General features: G+C 42.9%; 1 protein-coding gene across 1 annotated transcript in view; it reads right to left on the minus strand.

Moving 5' to 3' along the window:
• Nucleotides 1-20,709, minus strand: part of LOC101481124 (protein arginine N-methyltransferase 8-B) — a 32,729-nt gene that overhangs the window by 3,191 nt on the left and 8,829 nt on the right. Inside the window, exons 4-9 of the mRNA XM_004568267.3 lie at nt 13,973-14,036; nt 10,553-10,695; nt 9,308-9,395; nt 7,984-8,099; nt 4,156-4,306; nt 325-446 (exon numbers count right to left, since the gene is read on the minus strand). Of these exons, the coding sequence (XP_004568324.1) occupies nt 325-446; nt 4,156-4,306; nt 7,984-8,099; nt 9,308-9,395; nt 10,553-10,695; nt 13,973-14,036 (684 nt within the window). The remainder of the gene's footprint in view (nt 1-324; nt 447-4,155; nt 4,307-7,983; nt 8,100-9,307; nt 9,396-10,552; nt 10,696-13,972; nt 14,037-20,709) is intronic.

Here is a 20,709-nt window from a genome sequence, read left to right on the forward strand (position 1 = left end):
CTCCTTTTTGACCAGAGTGCAGAACATGGTATTACGAAAGCAGAGTGTTTGTGAAGAGAAAGCAGGCGCCGCTTCTCCATCCCGTAGGGGAGGAGAGGACACTGACAAGGTCAACAATAGAATCTGTTGTTGTTTGTTGAAGTCACTGCAGGGCTGCTGCCTGCATGACAGGAAGACAAAACTGAAGAGGAAACAGCCTGCTGTGGGCAGGGAATGACTCATTTACACATCTATCTATCTATCTATCTATCTATCCATCCATCCATCCATCCATCCATCCATCCATCCCTCCTAATTTCAAAATATATCCATACCAGTACTTACAACATTTTTCTCATTGGGCTTCATAGCAATTGAGCCAACGATCTCTTCTCCTCTTCGGACTGTTAAATAGTCCTCCAGGTAAAATACTGTCTGCTTCCAGTGGGTGTATGGAGCATCTGGAGCTGCAACACACACAGAGAAACACTTTCACAATACTCACAATGAATGCCTAAAATCAAGAGTAATCATAAATGACTTATGTCACTAATGACTTTCGTAATGATAAACAAATCATTGATCACTTATAGGAACTGTTGACTAGTTGGCAGTTTGGAAAAAGACCTTTTAGTTGGTGTTTATTGCCACATGTCTGGATTAAAGTCTTGTTACTATTTACTGACTTTAATGAACAGCTGCAGATATCTCAGGTGTTTAATTTGTGCAATACACCAACTAAATAACCCAGACTGAAGACAACAATCAGTCATCCCAATGCAGCTGTGCACATAGTTATCCCTTTTACAATGTTTCCAAAGATCTGAATACTATGCAAGCATACAAGAAATTAATCATGAGACTTTTTACCGATACACAGCTGCCTAAGTACCTGATGTGAATTTAACTAAGTGCAAAAAAGGCATGTGTCTTCACCTGAGATCCAGAATACAGCTCTGAAGTAAAATGCAGATAACAAATTTCTTGCCTCTCAACTAAAACTTTTGTCAGACTTCTTCCATTACCATTTCACTTTGTGTCTTTGTAGTCTTTCTTTATCTGCACTCATATAGTTTGCATGAATGTAAAACCTGAAATCCCAGTCCCAAAACCAATGTGAGCATTGGCCAGGATTCTGACCATTGCTGTCAATACCACTTAAAATAAATTAGACTTTTTGTTAGCTTTTGTGTGGCAGCTTGGTGGATCTGTGCTTTGTGAGTCCATAGATAAAAGGGCCTGCCAATCAGCATACTGCTACGCAGGCCAGGGTCTTTTTTTTAGGGCATAGTTCAATAAAGGCACTGAGAAACTAATTCCGTTTCATCTAATTCTGCAACTGCAGTAGATGAAATGGTATTTTTGTACTGACCTAACCTTTTCCTCCTCACCTGACAGTCTGTGTGTGTGTCTGATACACTGTCCTTCACGGCCGCGTGAAAGACTGATGGCCCATTTTAGCCTTTTGTGTGTAATTTTTAATCTGTCTAACCTTTTCAGGAGGAAAGGCCCAAGTTTTGACACTGGAAACTTTGCTTGGCAGACACACTTACAGAAAATCAATAGACGGGACTGTGCTTTGGCAGAAAAAGCCAATGTTAGGAAACAATACATCTCTTTGAGTATAAGTCACAAGGTCTTGATGATGGTGTACTTGACAAATTAAAGGTGACCTGTGCTTACACACATTTTTTTTAACCAAAAGAGCCAAAAGATATATTTATTAATCCAACAGTTAAGACAGTTTATTCCTCTTTACATTTCAGTTCAATGTTCTCCTTCACCAACAGAGGTCAGTCACACACAGGTTTTAAAATTGCAGTTATTCTCTTAGAATGCCACAATCTCAAATCTTTGGATTGGCCTAATTTCACACAAATTGGGGCCTCCAAACATGCAAGGTGAGAAAGCACTGGTCTGCCATCTATGAAAAGAAGTGAGCACAATGAGGAACACAAAACCTGACAGGAAGTGTGGTTTTTTGCCTTTCCCACTGGGCAAAGTATACAGCTCTGATTCTCATTGGACTGTGATGAAACACAGGGCTTCAGAAACAGGACACTCTTTAACCTGGGGTCTTCTGAATCTATCACTCCTAATTTAGACTGCAGAAAGTGACTTGTGTTATTTGTATGTCCTACTATGAAAGGGATTGGGTTTTTTAAACATAAAGGCAGGTTTTCCCTGATGTGATTCCATTCTTCTTGCAACTGTAGCCACATAATACCAGTAGAAATCCATGGTCTTCTTATCAGGGTTTATTGTTAGTTTCCACACTCAAGACAAAAGAAGACCGGGCCTTTTGAGGTTGTTGCTCCAAAGAAAGTTCAGAATTCTCTCAATGGAATAAAAGAGACTAGTTTTAGAAAATAGTTTTAGATCTGTTTATGTAGATTTGTCTTTATTTAATTTGTTTTTTTGTTTTTTTTAAGAAAAAACGGTGCAGATAACTGGATGTTTCTATCTGGTTATCTCCAAATAATGTCTGTGCTCTATTAATTGCTGATTAGTCTCTAATTATGTGTCATGTCCAAAGATGGGCAGTAACGCGTTACATGTAACCCGTTACTGTAATCTGATTACTTTTTTCAGGTAACGAGTAAAGTAAGGGATTACTATTGCAAAAAGGGTAATTAGATTACCGTTACTTTCCCGTAGGAACGCTGCGTTACTGCGTTACTAAAACCGTGATTTTTTTTGCGAGAATGTCTCATGACAGTGATGTAAGCGAGTGCGACGTTCGTGACAACAGCTGTGTGCAGATCAACAATGGATCATATATGGAGTGCAGAGAGAGTATGAGCGTGCAGCGTTTAAAGCGTGGAAGTACTGACCTTACTTTGAGTTTGATTCCATAAAAAGTGACAAAAACATTAGTGTCCGCTGTGCGTGGGAAGAAAACTTCTTTTTACAGCGAAAAAACCCCTAAACTTCCAAACAAGCACCGAGTAGCTACGACGTGATGGGAAACTCACAGAGACACTCGCGGATTCTTCCACTGACCGCGGCACACCTGCACCAGGGTAAACCTCCGCCTACCCAACTCCTGCTTTACAGGTGAAAATAGAGCAACAGGACAGCTGAGTCTTTGATTTTATTTATTTTCTGCTGTGTTTTACTTGCATCTATTTGAAAGACTGAGTGTAAACACAAAAAATATTTTATTTTATGTGCTGGAATGTGCAGAAAATAGGTTTAAATGTTAAACAAATTTCTTCCAGTCAGAGAATGTTGCAGATAATTACATTTTTGCTTGATGCATAAAGTTAAAAGATTAAAACTAATAAAACAAGTTTTAAAAAGAGACTTTTCCATTTGATTACATTTTATATGATGGATTATGTAGAAAAAGTAGAATTGGGCTGAAAGATCTATCACTTTATCACCTATTCAGGTTGTAAATCGTGTTTTTAAAAAGTAACTAAGTAATTAATTACTTTTGAAAATAAGTAATCAGTAAAGTAACGGGATTACTTTTTTGGGGAAGTAATTGGTAATTAGTTACTGATTACTTTTTTCAAGTAACTTGACCAACACTGGTCATGTCTATCAAAGGTGCAACACGTTTTTCACAGGACTCTATGCAGTCTGTTTCCACACTAATTAAGAAGGTAAAGTAGCAACCAGGTGCTGGTAATCACCTTTAGATGATCAGAAGTTTCTGATATGTAATAATTATGTGTGTGTGTTTTATCACAGTGCCCAGGAGGAAAGACAAAAGCAATGAATCCTGGTAGAGTTATAAGGCCCTTTCAATAAAAAAAAAAAAGCAGATAAATAAATAAAATGAAGACATCTTTCATTCTACAGTGAGGAAGATTATTCACAAGTGGAAAACATTCAGGACAGCTGCAAATCTTCCCAGGAGTGGACACCAAGGCAAACTCACCTCGAGGTCAGACTGTGCAATGCTCAGAGAAATTGCAAAGAAAAACAACACTACATCTCTCGCTCTACAGACCTCAGATTCAGAGGGCCAGGAGTCAGACTGCTAGTGGCTGTAAGGCTATTTTTCTCAAATTTTTATGTCTTGATGATGACCAGAAAGTTTAATTGTCACATTAATAGATATAATGCAGCTCGATTACTGAAGCTGTGCATAAACTGGCAAACAAACAGATAGATGAAGAGGCCTTGTACAGAATATGAAGTAAGCAGAAGTGCTGGGTATCTTACCTGTGGAAAAACCTGTCTTCTTGTGACACTTAGTAAATTCAATGTTAAAGTAAGTGACCAGTGCGTGGATGTAGTCATTCCTCTGGATCTGCAGGCAAAAAGATGATGTGAAGGACAGGTCCTCAGGTTTTACTGTGTAGATGTCCACTTCCTGTAAAAGTAAAAAAAAATTTTTTTTACATAAACAAATGACAAGTTTCTTATGTGAGTCATTACATTAAGTTCTCCCTTTCACTGTGATTCAAAGAAAATTCTCAGAAGTGTGCTTTTAGAAATGTATATGAATTCTTTAATAGAGCGCTTTGCTCTTACCTTCACCGGACCTTTTATTTATTCACACAACAAGAAATTAAACCTACCAGTTTTAAAAGGCTGTAAAAAATAAATCTGCAATACAGCGAGGAGAAAAACGACCAACATTAAGATGGAGCCTACAGGAAAGCTTCCACTTGGGTGGCTGTAGCTCAGGAGGTAGAGCAGGTCACCTACTGATCAGAAGGTCAGTGGTTCAATCCCTGGCTCCTACAGTCTGCTTGTCAAATATCCTTGGGCAAGATACTAACCCCAACTTGCTCTCCGATGCATCCATATGAATGTGTGAGATTGGGTGAATGAGGCATGTTGTATAGAGCGCTTTGAGTGCTCCGTGAGAGTAGAAAAGCGCTATATAAGAATCAGTCCATTTACCTCCACAAGTAGAAGCCAGTAACCGCTGTGTAGGATAGACAAGAAGAAGGAGCTGTGCCCATACTTGTCATGATCCAAGTGTTGGGGATCATGTCATGCAAGGCTCTACAACCCAAGTCTATAAATGTCCCCTGATTCCAATCAATTTTACAAGGTCTCCCATATCATCCCAGTGAGTCATGCTAAGTGTGGAGCACGTTCCTCCTGATTCTGGTTTACTGTCAACATAAAGAATTATCTATGATTACTGCACAACATAGCAAAGCTTACCTGAAACCTGCTACCACAGCATAAACATGAAGGCATTTCACGTGGCATCAGTGCTAATAGATATTCACTGATGGCTTTGGTGCCAGATGCCACATTTGCTGCAGAGGAATGAGCCTTATGTTTGGTGACAATAAAACACTGCAACAATAATATCAGATTTCCCCGGCTGTCTTTAAAAAATAATTAATCCCATAAACACATTTACGAGATGTTTACTCTGGTCATGCAGTATAAACTTCTCAAAGTCACATTTCAAAGTTTAAGACAGCAATATACTGCATTGCAATGTTTATCCTCTAGCAATTACTCCTAAGGCAAAATAAACATTTTAAGAGCACCATCATACAGGTTGTTTTCTTCACGATCATACTTGCTAATGATGCTCCCCGAGTATCGTTACAGTAGTTTTCAGTCAAGGTTTAATAACACGGGGTCCTGTACGTGCTACTCCTCGGTTATACAACTTTAATGAGGTCAATCAGTAATTCATTTAAAGTCAACACAGTGACTTTGAATGGATTTGCATGTCTTTAAAAGGCCTTACACCATTAATACCACTCTTTTCAGTGTGGTATCAATGGTGTAAGGCCTTGATATAAAAACAATCCCAGAGGCAAAACAACCCTATTCCCATCAGCCTCACACACTTTTTATCTCAAGGGCTGTCTGCCTAAGTCAGCTTATACAGAGGGGGAAAACTGAAACTAAAAAACTAAGCTGCAGTGATTTAAGTTACTGGAACTACTCATATGAACAACTAGTTTGCACAAGAAATATTGAACAGACCTTTGCTTTGATTAAAAAGACTAACATGCTTATAAACGCATGGCACAACACAGAAGAGCCACGTCAGCAGGACAAGACTCGGTTGTTCACCTGCATCTAAAGGACAAAGGTCACTCCTTCGAGGATGCCAATGTTCACATTTTGGACAGAGAAGACAGATCCATCCATTCAAGAAAGAGGAGTGAAAGAAGCCATCCATGTCCATCTTTGAACAGAGGCGGTGGCTTACGACACCAACTGTCTGCCATCTGGAATCCAGTTTTGAGATCCCTTCAGACACCATAAGGCCCAATCACATCCTGGGCCATTTGACCTCAGGAAGTCACATGATAGGGTGGCGCTAGGCTTCACCCAAAACCTTGGCTGATTGTGACCCACACCTGTTTTCACACCTTGGCTCATGTGATTAGGTAGAGCAGCGGTCCCCAACCTTATTTGCGCCACGGACCGGTTTATTCCCGACAATATTTTCACGGACCGGCCTTTAAGGTGTCGCGGAAAAATACAACAAAATAAAACTAGTACCGGTATGATAACAAAATAACGCTGAAAACCGATAAAAACCCTGAAAAGCATACATTTCACACCTGAGCCTCAACTCTTGCGGCCCGGTACCAAACGACTCACGGACCGGTAGAGGATCATTAAGGGGTCCATGACTCTCTTGGGGGGACACTTCCATAGGGCTTAAATCTGGGACTCTACACCAATTGCTCTTAGAACTGAAGAAGCTTCTCGGATGAGAGTTGAAACATCTTCAAGGAAACTTAAAGAAATCCAGATGCTTTTCTTTCTAAGCTATTTAGACTAGGATGAGCTGGATGACTGAGAACCTTCACAGAAAAGAAATCTCACTCTTTTTATTTTAAGTGAGTCACTCTTTTTGCTACTTGCAGTTGTCATCTTTCACTGCTCTCTGAGCTCAGCTTATTTTAACAATACTGGAGACTGCACTCTTGTAGTGGGTGCACTGCAATGCTCTATAATACATCGTCAGTTTGACTGGAAGCAGAAATTGTGCTGATAGTGCTGAAAATCATAGCATTTAGATTTCAAAACACCGTGATACGTTATAATTCTGTGATACTCGCCATAGTCATATAGTTGCTATGGGACCATAGCAGCTTTGAATCTAGACAGTTCTCAGATCACAGTATATGCTATATGGGCAAAAGTACTGGCCCACCTACATGTTACACCTTGGCAATGGAAACCATGGAACGATGCTCCTAGCACAGTTTTTGTGCTGATGTTAATGCCTGAGGAGGTCTGTGGCTCTTTAGTTAACATGTGCCTCAGCGCTCATCGATCTCTGCAAATTTTCTTTGTGGCTGAGTTCCTGTGGTTCCTAAATGCTTCCTTTTGTCAATAATTTCACAAACTAAAATTGTTGCAACAATTGCATCCTATTACAGTAACACATTCAAATTCACCGACCTCTTCAGAGCAATTATTTCTTTCACAAATGTCTGTAAGGGCAAATGGGATGCCTGCGTGGTAATAGGACTGAAAACAGCTGAACTCAAAGCGGTGAGGAAAGACTTGTAAGGTGACAAAAGTATGAGCTAAAAGGGGAACATGAAAGAGGCAACACTGAAATGAAGGTATAACCGCACAACAATATTCCACCGGGACAAAGGTGAGACAGGGCAGAGCCATCTAATCAAGGCCAGCGATAAGAAGGTCACTATGACAAGGAGCACAATCAGGGAGACTAGACAGACTGCTATTGGCATGCATGGCAGTGTGATCAGGCAAATAAACACAGAGGGAGCCACAGACAGAACATCGAGGTGGCACTCATAACAGCCCCGGTATGTTAGACAATACGTTTGCCAGTCAAACAATGTCATTGGGTAGTTAATCAGTAGTTAACGTGCAACCCTGGTGTGTTTTACCAGGTTAATTATGTCACAAACAGAACTGCTAAACTGTATTTCCAGAGCAAGAAATGAAATCTGAAGCTCAGAATTGGCATTAAACCCTTTTTATTGTTGCTTCAGTTAATAATCAGCAATGGCAGCGCTGCATATTGGCTGATCAGGCAGTGAACATTACCCATGAGCCAAAATATGATTCACTAACCTTGACCAGGCAGGAGTTGGTCACCACCTGTTTGGGGTCTACTACGTCCACCAGGGGTTCCTTCATGGCCACATTACGGATACACGTCATGTCAAAGCCATACACGTTCTCCCACCCTGGTAAATACAGCGTCACAAAATGATTTGTTATCACATTCTAAACATATTTAGAATTAATATTTTTTTCTGTTATATTTGCTCCAAGTTTCTATTTGGTTTATAGAGCCGGCAAAAGCCACAGGATATGTAAACATTTGGACTGAATATGAAAAAATAAATAAATAAAAATCTCTGGTTGGGGGCTTTGCTCGTCCCAGAATAGTCTCATCTAAGATCCTAGAGAGATATATCCTGACATTTTGGAATGATTTTCATTTTGACAGATGAAAGTCACATTGTATATGGCGATGAATTGTCAACACGAGCCCCTTGAACACAGGCAGCATTCTTTCCCTGAATATCCTCGTTGCGCAAGTGAAATTGGTGCATAAATTATTCACAAAGCACCTTAAGAGAGTGTGTGAGCAAACATCTCTGTTGTGGCCCAAGAGGCAGGGAAGAACTACTTGAACGCGCTGAAATACTGGTGATAATGAACAGGTCACAAACCCCCGGGGGCTTTTGTAATGCTGTGTATTTGCATTTCCTGCTGCCCACTTAACTTACTCTGCAGCCCAGAGAAGCACTAATGACTGCAGGATGCTCTTAGAATGCTGGAGTGCTACAGAAAGGCACTTCCAACTGAGATAAAGGTCGTCTTTGGCTCCGTGCCACTGGAAAAAGTTTGCCGTCAATATGTACACTTGTCTCAGCGTGACTTTGTGCATAGAGCACTTCAGAGCCACAGCAAGCTTAACTGAACTAGCCAGACATAAGAAGACCAATATGATATGATTGGCTAGATTTTATCTGGTGCACTGTGGTTGTATAATTTCCCAGATGTATGGAGGAGTGTGAGTAGGAGGCCTACTGACAATTGTGTTGTCATTTTGGGTTGTGCGCAGACTTTATGCTGCTTTATGTCCAGCAGCAATAAATCGGCCACAGTGCTCCTTGCAGGGTTTATACAGGGGATCATACAGAGATGGAGAGGCTTGTTGACTTATAATATCAATTATCACGCCCAGTCTTGTACCTCAGGAATAGTTTAAAATTATTTGCAGAGCTGGAAAGGCTGTGTGTGTGTGCCCACAGTGGAGAGCAGAACGTGGGTGTGTTGATGGTGCTTTCTGCATCCATCCAGCAAGTCGTATTTCTGGTTACCCACGCTATGTACAGGACAAGTAAGTGGCAAAAACATGATTTTGGCATTAAACTGCACTTACAGTGTATTTTGAAGTCTTTGTACTGCCTGTCCTCTATGGCCACCACATACAGGGAGGCCCGGTCAGGAAACATTAATCCACCAGGTTTCTGGAAAAAACCCCAGAGATGAATTAGGAATGCATCGAAACTGCAAAACGTTTGACCAAAATAAAATAAAATTAACTGAAAACTAACATGTAGATCTTTTTTTTTAAATAAATAAATAAATAAATAAATAAATAAATAAATAAATAAATAAATAATAATAATAATAATAATAATAATAATAATAATAAACTTTATTTATAAAGCACACTTAAAAACCAAGGGTATGCCAAGGTGCTTAACAAGTAACATAGAGAATAGAAGGAAGATAATAGAAATAGGACCAAAGCAACAGGTACAGAGCAAACAAGAAATTAAATGAGCATAAAAGTGCATAATATAAAATCATAAAAGAAATATTAACTAGATGGAAAGGCAAGATTGAATAAGTGGGTTTTTAGTTGTGATTTGAACAGTGCAATGGAATCAACCCGGGACTTCAGCCGAGATCTGTTAACAGCGAGTGCAGACAGCTGTGAGTGTTATTAGAAATGTAATCCTGAATCTGTTCAACTGTCCTAACATTTGAGAATATTATAATTCCAGCTTTATACTTTCTGTGTTTTATTACTTTAAACATTTTGTGTCGGTGGTGGTTGCTTGGTTTGAATTTCGTAGTTTCTGAGGTTCTTCTGTTGTTCCTCTGTGTAAAGTTGAGAGTTTTGTGTTTATTGTATTTTTTTAGATTCGTGCTTTGACTTTCAAGGTTCTGATTACATTGTTGTCTCTTGCTGATTTACTTTGCGGCTTCTAGTCGTGAGTTTTAGTTTTCTTATGCTTTGTCTTGCTTCTGTTTCTGTCACACCTCCCTCCGTCTCAGACTGTATTGATGCCTCGGTCCCTTTTGTTTACTTGCCTCTTGTTTAGCGTTAGTATTCGTGTCTCCCTCGCTAATAAAACATTTTACTTTGAAGCGTCTTATGTGAGCTTCCTGTCTGTCTCCCCCTGACTTCACGATTGTTTTCACCTGTGTCCCTAATCTTCTCCTTTCCAGATCATCTGTTAATACTCCCTGTTGTGCTGCTGATATTTTCTTCAATGATCAACAGCTCGTGTTTATTTAACTCCATCTGCCTACGTGTTCTTCATAAGCGTATCAGGTATCTTGGTGACTTGTGTTGTTGTAGGATACACAAACGCACACAATCCAGACGCCTTACCAGCCACTTGTCTCTGGCAAAGATGACAGTGTTGAGCATGGATTCATAGAAGAGGCAGTAGCCCATCCATTCAGATATGATGATGTCAACTTTTTCAACAGGAAGCTCCACTTCCTCAACCTTGCCTTTGAAAATGGTGATAACTGAAACACACAAAACATTTTAAAACCGTAATATAATAAAGTTTAAATGAATCTTTAAGTCTTTACAATAACATGTGGGAATTCTGGGGGCTAAAAAGTATAAGGTAAAGTATATTTTAGGGGACGTATGAAAGTTGTATTATTAGTTGTTTGTTACTTTTATTATTATTAAAATTATTCTTATTATTTTGCTGGGTGAAGGAATAGCTGCACCATCTGTTAAACCACTTCCAACAAAAACGTAGTTTATTACTAGTAATTTTAGAAAAGAAACTGTGAGTGGTGACACACCTGTTCATGCTTTGTAGGCTAACACAGCAACCATTGTGTTGTTATGAAAATGAAACCAGCTGGGGACTGCGGTGGAGGAGTCGATCTTCGCCCTGCCTGAGATTAGCTGACTTCAGCTTTGTTTGTTCTGCTTTGGAAAGAAGTGACTGAAGAGTTTCCCTGATTATACAGATGTCTTCACAATGACACGTCAACCCTGTTACTCCAACTGCTGATTGCTTATTTGCTTTCCAGAACTCAGTAAACATACCGATAACTCTTTTCTTCGGATACTTAAGGATACTTGTTATTCATAGGTTTAGAAATAAACGGGGCATTTGCTGACAGGGTGGTTTATAGCTCCATTATCTGGTAGGTGCAGAGTCAGGGGCTTGGCAGGAAATTTGACGCACAGCAGGTGCTCTGATCATAACATACACTTTGAAGTTACACAGGATGGAAGTATATTTCTGCTAATGAATACAAATGAGTCAGTGTAAAGAACAATGATGAAGGAATGTTTTAAACATACTCATCGTTATTATTATTCATCATACAATATTTAACCTAGCCTATTGGTACATGCAGTGTAATTACACTCTATTCACTCATCTATTCAAATCATTGAATTCAGGTGTTCCAATCACTTCCATGGCCACAGGCAGTGTTGGGGAGTAACGGAATACATGTACCGCCGTTATGTATTTAAAATACAAAATATGAGTAACTGTATTCCGTTACAGTTACCGTTTAAAAAGGTGGTATTCAGAATACAGTTACTTTGTTGAAATAAATGGATTACACAGCGGTATTTTCCCGTTTCATATTGTCGCGGGTCAGGACTGTTTGGGTTTTGTTTGTTCTGTTGTTCCAGGCGGCAGCGTTACGGTTACCATGGTTACAGGGTGACGCTCTCTCTCTCTCTCTTTCTGCGACTGTGTGTTTCCTGGGTGAGCGAGCGCCTTTTTGTTGTTGTTGTTGTTGTGCTAAGCTAATAGGCAGAATGTTACAGGCATAGCCCTAAAGAATGTAGCCTCATGGGCAGTGTAGTCCGTGTTGCAGGGAGAATGGACTGCCATACCCGTTATGAGTCTGTGAGCGCGAGGAGGGAGAAAAAGGAGAGTGGAAAACTACAAGTTGTTATCGAGCAAAAACGGGAGCTGGAAGCATGTAAATATAATAATAACCACTGCAGCCAAGAAGAGTGCCTGACGAGCCCAGTTGTAAGTAAGCTATTAAGACTCGACTGTACACCGTGTTCGTGTTTGTTCCATTGAAGAAGCCTTTCAACCCCTCTCTCTGTCTCTCGCTAGCAAATTTGACCCAGACAACAAAGTAAAGCTATTTACTCAACACGAACCCGACGTATTAGCCAGAGGTCCCTTTACCACGGTTCGGAGCCGCGGACCTTCAGTAATAGCAATAAATCTTTACATTTAATACATTACAAAATACATTTTGGGGCATGTATTCTGTAATCTGTAGTGGAATACATTTTAAAAGTAAACAAAATGTAATCAAATGGAAAAGTCTCTTTTTAAAACTTGTTTTATTAGTTTTAATCTTTTAACTTTATGCATCAAGCAAAAATTTAATTATCTGCAACATTCTCTGACTGGAAGAAATTTGTTTAATATTTAAACCTATTTTCTGCACATTCCAGCACATAATTTTTTTTTTGAGTGTTTACACTCAGTCTTTCAAATAGATGCAAGTAAAACACAGCAGAAAATAAATTAAGTCAAAGACTCAGCGGTCCTTTTGCTCTAGTTTCACCTGTAAAGCAGAAGTTGGGTAGGCGGAGGTTTACCGTGGTGCAGGTGTGCTGCGGTCAGTGGAAGAATCCGCGAGTTTCTCTGTGAATTTCCCATTATGTCGTAGCTACTCGGTGCTTGCTTGGAAGTTTAGGGGTTTTTTCGCTGTAAAAAGACGTTTTCTTCCCACGCACAGCGGACACTAATGTTTTTGTCACTTTTTATGGAATCAAACTCAAAGTAAGGTCAGTACTACCCAGGATGTGAGTGGGCGTTAAGGCGTCTGGGAAGGGATCTCAAAACTTCCCAGACGCCTTAACGCCCACTCACATCCTGGGCCATCTGATCTCAGGAATTCGCATGATAAGGTGGGGCCAGGTTTCACAATGAACACACCCGAAACTCTGGCTGATTGGGACCCACACCCAGTTTCACACCTTGGCTCAGGCGATTAGAGGATCATCAGGGGGTCCTTTTGTCCCTCTGTGGGGGGTCACTCCCACTAGGTTTATATCTGGGACTCTCCACCATTTGACCTTAGAACTGAAGAAGCTTCTCGGATGAGAGGTGAAACGTCTTCAAGCAACTTAAAGAAGTCCAGACGCTTTTCTTTGCAAGCTCCTTTGACTAACTGTAATCTAATTACCGTTTTTGCAATAGTAATCCCTTACTTTACTCGTTACTTGAAAAAAGTAATCGGATTACAGTAACGCGTTACTGCCCATCTCTGGTTAGTGGTATTACAATGAAGTAGTCACATAGTAGTAGGCCACTTAAAATCACAGCAGGTGCTGAGGTGCGTAGTCCACAGAGGTCGCTAGCTTTCTGCAGAGTCACTATAGACCTCCAAACTTACTGTGGAATGTGGAGTGGATTGTGTTTTCACGGCCGAGCAAATGCTTTTGGCAGCACAGTTAAATTTTTAATTGGACATTTTATTTTAGATCAAATGAAATGCAAGTCACAGCACTTAGACAGAACCAGCAGTATATACAGTGTAACCTAGTCAACGAGCAGTGAGTTTGCAGTGAGCAGTTTTTTTTAATGTGAAAAGATTTGTAAGTTGATCATCTTTACATATTAGCAGTGATCCTGGACAGCTGATCACATCTCTTCTTGTTCTCTTCTGCCACTCCTCCCTCTTTTATCTTCATTCACTATCATGACTTTAACCTACTTTACTGCTCTCTTCACTGACGATGGAGTGCATGTGTCATCAGAATTGTGAGACGAGGAACAGCTGCAGCTCTTACCGCTGTCAAGGTGGTTGGACTTGATGATCCTCTCGGAGTACTCCGATATACTGGAACACTCAATCTGGCAGAAAAAAAGAAAAGCTATTTAAGTGAAGAATTTCACAGACACTTTGCCTGTACTCACAATAACATGACTTCACTTATAATGCAGGTGATTTTAAATATTACTGCCCTACTGATGTTGCCTGGGAAGCCCTGGAGCCAAACTACCGCATGTTACGTTGCTGTTGCAGAAACTGGAAACGTTACATGCATACTCCATGATAAATTACAAAAGTAGATAGAAAATAAATAACAAACTTCTAACAAAAAATTTATGAAACTCTTGAATCCGTTTAGTCATGCAAATACAGATATATTACATATTGGCAACAACAATAAATCAAAGCATAAAACCAAAAAGCTTCAGTTTCATCCTTGCGACTGATACTGTAACAGCAGTCTGGCGAGGAAGGAGCGGATAGCAGGTCCAGCATTTGTAGAGGTTAGCCAGATAACTCGAAGCCAGTCAGTTAAATCGAACAACAGATCTTTATTTGTTGTTAGCAACATAAGACCATACAAGCCAGGTCTCCACGGCTCTACATACATGCACGGAGATCGGTAGTCGCCGGTGCCAGCCCGTTACAATGGTGAGGTCTCTCTGAACAGACACATGAGCAGCATGTAACGGCTGCCACTTTACTCACACACACTGGCTGTGCTATACCACAATAATAAAGGTTGTTACAATATGTCATTTTGTGTGATATTTTTAAAATTGTACTTTAGCAGCATTTTCCAAATGTAACTTGTTAAAGTTGTGCTAATTTTTGTGCGGGACATATTTCCAGAGTGTAAACAAACACTTAGCACACTTTATTTAGTCTCACACACGCGAATTTAACTGAAAGCAGCACCTTTTATTACTGGAAAAAACTAACATTAAATACAAAACTAAACTAGAAATTGGAAACAAGAAACTTCAACTAGAAAACAAACTAGGAACTGTAAACTTGGAAAAACACAGCACTGTGAGGGTACGACGCGACAAAGGGCAGCACAGCTGGGAGTAATCAGACCTAACGAGACAAAGGAAGCAAAGCAGAATAATTGACAAAGGACACAGACTGTCAAAGTAAAACAGGAAGTATAACACAGAGACGCAGACTTGACACTGAGACGGAGACACGACTGACTGGAAAGACAGAGGGAACACGAAGACAAGTGTGACAAGACGAGGGACACGAGAAAGCCAAAATCCTAGCACTAAAAATATAACACAAGCACAACCAAAACCCACGAATTACAATAATCTAAGAATATAACTGAAACATCTTAATCTATCATTTAAAAATGACCATTCCAACCTTTTTGGATTTGGTGGAACTGTTCATAGAGTTTCATAATGTAACAAGAAAGCCCAACCTCTTGATGCACTGTTGCAAGATGGCACAAGTTCGTGTAGACAAGCAGTTTGTTCCACAACAAAGCAGTGAATTGTCTAGGATTATTATATGTGTCCACCACAGCTAATAGCTGATCAAAATTTGATCACACACAAGGACACTTTTTTCTTTTTAAACTTTAGAATATTGTCTGACACTTACAGACACTGACAGTGACTTTGGTCACACTGACATTGCTATACTTGATAATCACATTTCACCATGTGAGTTGAGATTAAAAACAAATACAGAATTGAGACTGAAATTTGAATCATTGCTACAGGCAGAAATGTCTGTGTAACAGTGTAACCATCCATAAAGCTGTCTGGGGTAAAAACAAGGTCATCCTTGTTTAGTATCTCTAAGCTGATGCTGCGCATTCGACTCCTAAATAAAACAGAATAAAACCCTGAAGGCTTTCACCTGCTTTAACCTGGTTAAATTTAACCTGGTCACTAAACCTGAAAGAGTTGTTAACCTAGTCTCTGTAATACTAATAACAATAACAACAACAAAATCAACTATGGATGTGTGTCCAAAGGACTGCAGTCCACACGGCAACGGCGGCGACGTGGATACAGTTCGGGAGGCCGGCCGTGCGGACGGCAACGGCGGCCACTCAGGCGATGGCGGTCCGGGGGCCGGCCGTGCGGACGGCAACGGCGGCCACTCAGGCGATGGCGGTCCGGGGGCCGGCCGTGCGGAAGGCAACGGCGGCCACTCAGGCGAAGAGGGTCCGGGGGCCGGCCGTGCGGAAGGCAACGGCGGCCACTCAGGCGAAGAGGGTCCGGGGGCCGGCTGTGCGGAAGGCAACGGCGGCCACTCAGCCGATGGCGGTCCGGGGGCCGGCCGTGCGGAAGGCAACGGCGGCCACTCAGGCGAAGAGGGTCCGGGGACCGGCCGTGCGGAAGGCAACGGCGGCCACTCAGGCGATGGCGGTCCGGGGGCCGGCCGTGCGGAAGGCAACGGCGGCCACTCAGGCGAAGAGGGTCCGGGGGCCGGCCGTGCGGAAGGCAACGGCGGCCACTCAGGCGATGGCGGTGCAGTTCAGGGGGCCGGCCGCGCGGAAGGCAGCGGCGGCGCTCCAGTGTCAAGCGTACTGGCTGAGGCCCGGTGGGCACAGGACCAGACGAGGCAGGACCAGGCGATGACAGGGCCGGACCAGGCGATGACAAGGCAGGAACAGACGGACCAGGCGAAGCACAGGCGGAGGCTGGGCCAGGCGAGGCTGAAGACACGGAGGCTGGGCCAGGCGAGGCCGAAGGCTCTGATGAGGCTGGGCCTGGCGAGGCCGAAGGCTCTGATGAGGCTGGACCAGGCGAAGCACAGGCTGAAGCCAGACCAGGCGAGGACGAAGACTCGGATGAAGCTGGACCAGACGAGGACGAAGGCTCTGATGAGGCTGGACCAGACGAGGACGAAGGCTCTGATGAGGCTGGACCAGATGAAGCACAGGCTGAAGCCGGACCAGGCGAGGACGAAGACTCGGATGAAGCCGGACCAGGCGAGGACGAAGACTCGGATGAAGCTGGACCAGACGAGGACGAAGACTCGGATGAAGCCGGACCAGACGAGGACGAAGGCTCGGATGACGCCGGACCAGACGAGGATGATGACTCGGATGAAGCTGAACCAGACGAGGATGAAGACGAAGACTCGGATGAAGCTGGACCAGACGAGGACGAAGACTCGGATGAAGCTGGACCAGACGAGGACGAAGACGAAGACTCGGATGACGCCGGACCAGACGAGGATGATGACTCGGATGAAGCTGAACCAGACGAGGATGAAGACGAAGACTCGGATGAAGCTGGACCAGACGAGGACGAAGACGAAGACTCGGATGAAGCTGGACCAGGCGACGCCGAAGCGGCCACAGGTGGCGGCTGGACAGGCTCCTCGGGCCCTCCAGTGGAGACAGGAGGCTGAACGGGCCCCTCGGACCCTCCAGCCGACGAGGCATGAGGCTGGTGTGGTTCTCCGGAACCACCAGCTGACGAGGAAGGCTGCTGGACGGGCTCCTCGGGCCCCCCAGCTGAAACAGGAGACAAAGGCCGGAGCGGTCCCTCGGACCCTCCAGCGGAGATACGAGACGAAGGCTGGACGGGCCCCTTGGACCCTCCAGCAGAAGCCATCACAAAGCCAGCAGGCATGGAGTCCACTGGCAGACATGAAGGAAATGGGTGCTGTGCTGAGCACTGGCCCTGCTCAGACAGCACTGACACGGGGCACTTCCCAGGTGGCTGCTTAAACTCCAGGGGTCCAGAATCAGCTGAGGACTGGGACCTAGCCTCTGGGGAAGCCCTGGAGCGGCAAACAGTGCCAATGGCGGCTGAATCATGAAAAGCACCTTGAGTAGGACTTAGGCTTTCTCCCTGCACGGAGTGAACGGGTGGAACCGGTAATGCTGGAGCTACTGGGGCCTGCGCTACAGGCGGCACTGGAGCCTGCGCTACAGGCGGCACTGGAGACGGAGCTGAGGGTGGCACTGGAGACGGAGCTGAGGGTGGCACTGGCTGCGGGGGAGCTAACTGGGCTGAGAGTGGCTGCGCGGGAGCTAACTGGGCTGAGAGTGGCTGCGGGGGAGGTGATATAGGTGATATGCTGTTCACAAAGTCATCTGCCGCACAGAACACCGCCCCTGAATGAACAGTCATACAGTCCGCAAATGGAAAACAGTCCTCACTCACCACAGCCGGCGAATTGGAAGTCCGAACGTCCAGCTGTGGGGTGGCGCGCTTGCGGCGCGATTGGCGTCTCCTCCCCGCAGACGGCTCCGACGGGCCAGGCAAGATCACATCCGGCGAGTCGGGCAGCGAGGCAGGAGTGGCTGAGAGAAGGTGCGGTGTGAGCCGGAGAAAAGCCTGCATGGTCGGAGGAAGCGAGTCCAATAGCCATGGCAGGCCGGAAAAGAGCCGTTGCAGCCGGTCTTCTGCTGCGCGGCGAAGCTCTTCCGGGGGATGTTCCAGCCATAGGCTAAGAAGGATCTCCACATTATATGTGATGTCGTCCTGGAGCTCCTCGGACGGATTTACTGCCGCTGGGTCCATGGTGGCTGGTTCGTTCTGTCACGGTTTGCGGGGGCAAGCCGTGTGGAATATATATAGGACCAAAAGGCGGCAGCTCTGGTGCAGGTGAGTGTTTATTAACAACAAAATGCAAACAACAAAGGCGCTAGGAACATGAAACTGAAACCTAAACTGGGTAAACTAACAACACAAACCAGAACCGAAGATGCAGGGAGATCCGGAGAACTATACACGGAGAGACGCAGGGAGACCGAGGGGAAACAACACAGACGAACCAGCAACTACTATGACAGAAGACACAACTTAAATACACTCAGAGAACACAGGGGGATTACATACAGGTGGGGACACAGCTGGGAGTAATTAACATGACGAGACTAGGGAGGCAACTGAAAACACTCACATAAGACACAGACCTTCACAATAAAACAGGAACTTACACATGAAAGGACACAAACTAAGAAACGCGGACTAGATACAGGAACACACGGGCAGAACAGAGTAAACACTAAACAGAGGAAGAACAGAACCAAAATCGCGAAGAGAAAACACAAAACGCTGGGTCAAAAGGACCCAGGATCATGACAAGAGGTCTCTTTTTTTCCTCTTGTACTTTCCCATTGTAGTGTATAGTTCAGTGTTTGTTTTCAGTAACGCTACCGATCTCCGACCTGTATCCCCATGTGATGTCTGTGTTGTGTGTGTATTTCACTGCAGGGCAACCTGCACGTGGCGAATAAAGCCTTGATTGATTGATTGATTGATTGATTGATTGATTGATTGATACATACATGCAACATACTGCAGGTGTGTGTGTGTGTGCGTGCGCAGGGCTTTGTTTGCAACCCAAACAGAACACTACCGTAGCAGTCCATGTCAGAGGTGATAAAAGCATAAATAAGAGTTCCAGCTGCTGAATGAGAATTTCTGTTGCTGAGTTTAAGGGTATAAGATGTTGTCTGGAGATGTTCTTGATGTGGTAGATGGCAGATTTAGAGATAGGTTTAATATAAGATGAAAATGAAAGAATGGAGTCCAGAATGACACCCAGGTTGTGAAGACTCAAAATTAAGGCCCAAATCAGACAGCTTTGAAAGCAGTGACGTAGGAGCCACAACCAAGGCTTCAATTTTATTTTGTTCTATTTGAGATAATTGGTTAAATAGTTTTAGACTGCTGATAGGGGACAAAGCAGGGAACTAACCAGAGGGTTTAGTGCTTAGATATAACTGCGTATCATGGATGCTTAGTCGATGGTGGAAGATGATCTGATCAAGGGGGTGAGATGAAAGGTCCTTACTGACTCACTGGAGCAGAGAATGAAGTAGGTGTCCAGTTGACATAATGCATCCTGAAAGCAGGAGTGAAGACAGCGCTCAACCAGTGAGGCCAAAATAGTTGGATAGCTGGTCTTGGCATATTTTGTACGTTCTCTTCTGCCTCAGAGCTGATTTATTGAGTTGCCACTGATATCATCGTTATAACATAATAAAGCTCATTGATTCATCAAACTACACTAAGGCTTCTCTCAAATAAAATATGGACATAATTCAGCAGAATACATTAATCAATACTAGGCTCTTACAGCACTGGGAATCTGAGAGTATAGCTTTTCACCTTTGAACACTGTGTCCCATTTGCTTAGTGTTTTTGTGCAGCATACTGCTGCTGCATGCTGCAACCGACCCATCTGGTTATAGTCACACAGAAGACCCTTTAATGAACCCTGGGTGCTCTGTGTCACAAAGCAGCCGGTCAGGCTGGGGGTCTTGTGGATAAGGTAGCCACAAAAACGAGGCACTTATTTTTGTTCAGTGCAAATAAGTGCATGTTCTCTACTAACTCTCAGAGGTAAGTTGTACAGCTTTTTTTGTTTACTTTATTTATCTTACAGTTTAAGTAATTTGTTACATTAAAAATTTGACTTTTTATACAAAAATTATAAATGTAAAAAATGTAAATGTACATTTTTTAAACAAATAGGTTGTAGATGGGCAGCTACTCACCCAGCTCCTTCCTATTCTGAACACTTAAAGAATTTTCTACTGTAGGGTACATTCATACAGTGCTTCCTTTCACGCCATGAAGCACCTTCTAACTTTCACGCAAAAACTTATATTAGTTCAGAGATTTTTTGATGGCATTTCTCAGTATTTTCAGAGAATTTTCCAACCATTTATTAAATCAACCCATTAAACCAAATAAATTAATAAAACCCCATTTTTACATCAAATTGTTACTAATAATAATATAATGCTATAAGAGATAATAGTGTAGC

The sequence above is a fragment of the Maylandia zebra genome, linkage group LG7 (genome assembly GCF_041146795.1).
Source record: "Maylandia zebra isolate NMK-2024a linkage group LG7, Mzebra_GT3a, whole genome shotgun sequence".
Taxonomy (NCBI): domain Eukaryota; kingdom Metazoa; phylum Chordata; class Actinopteri; order Cichliformes; family Cichlidae; genus Maylandia; species Maylandia zebra.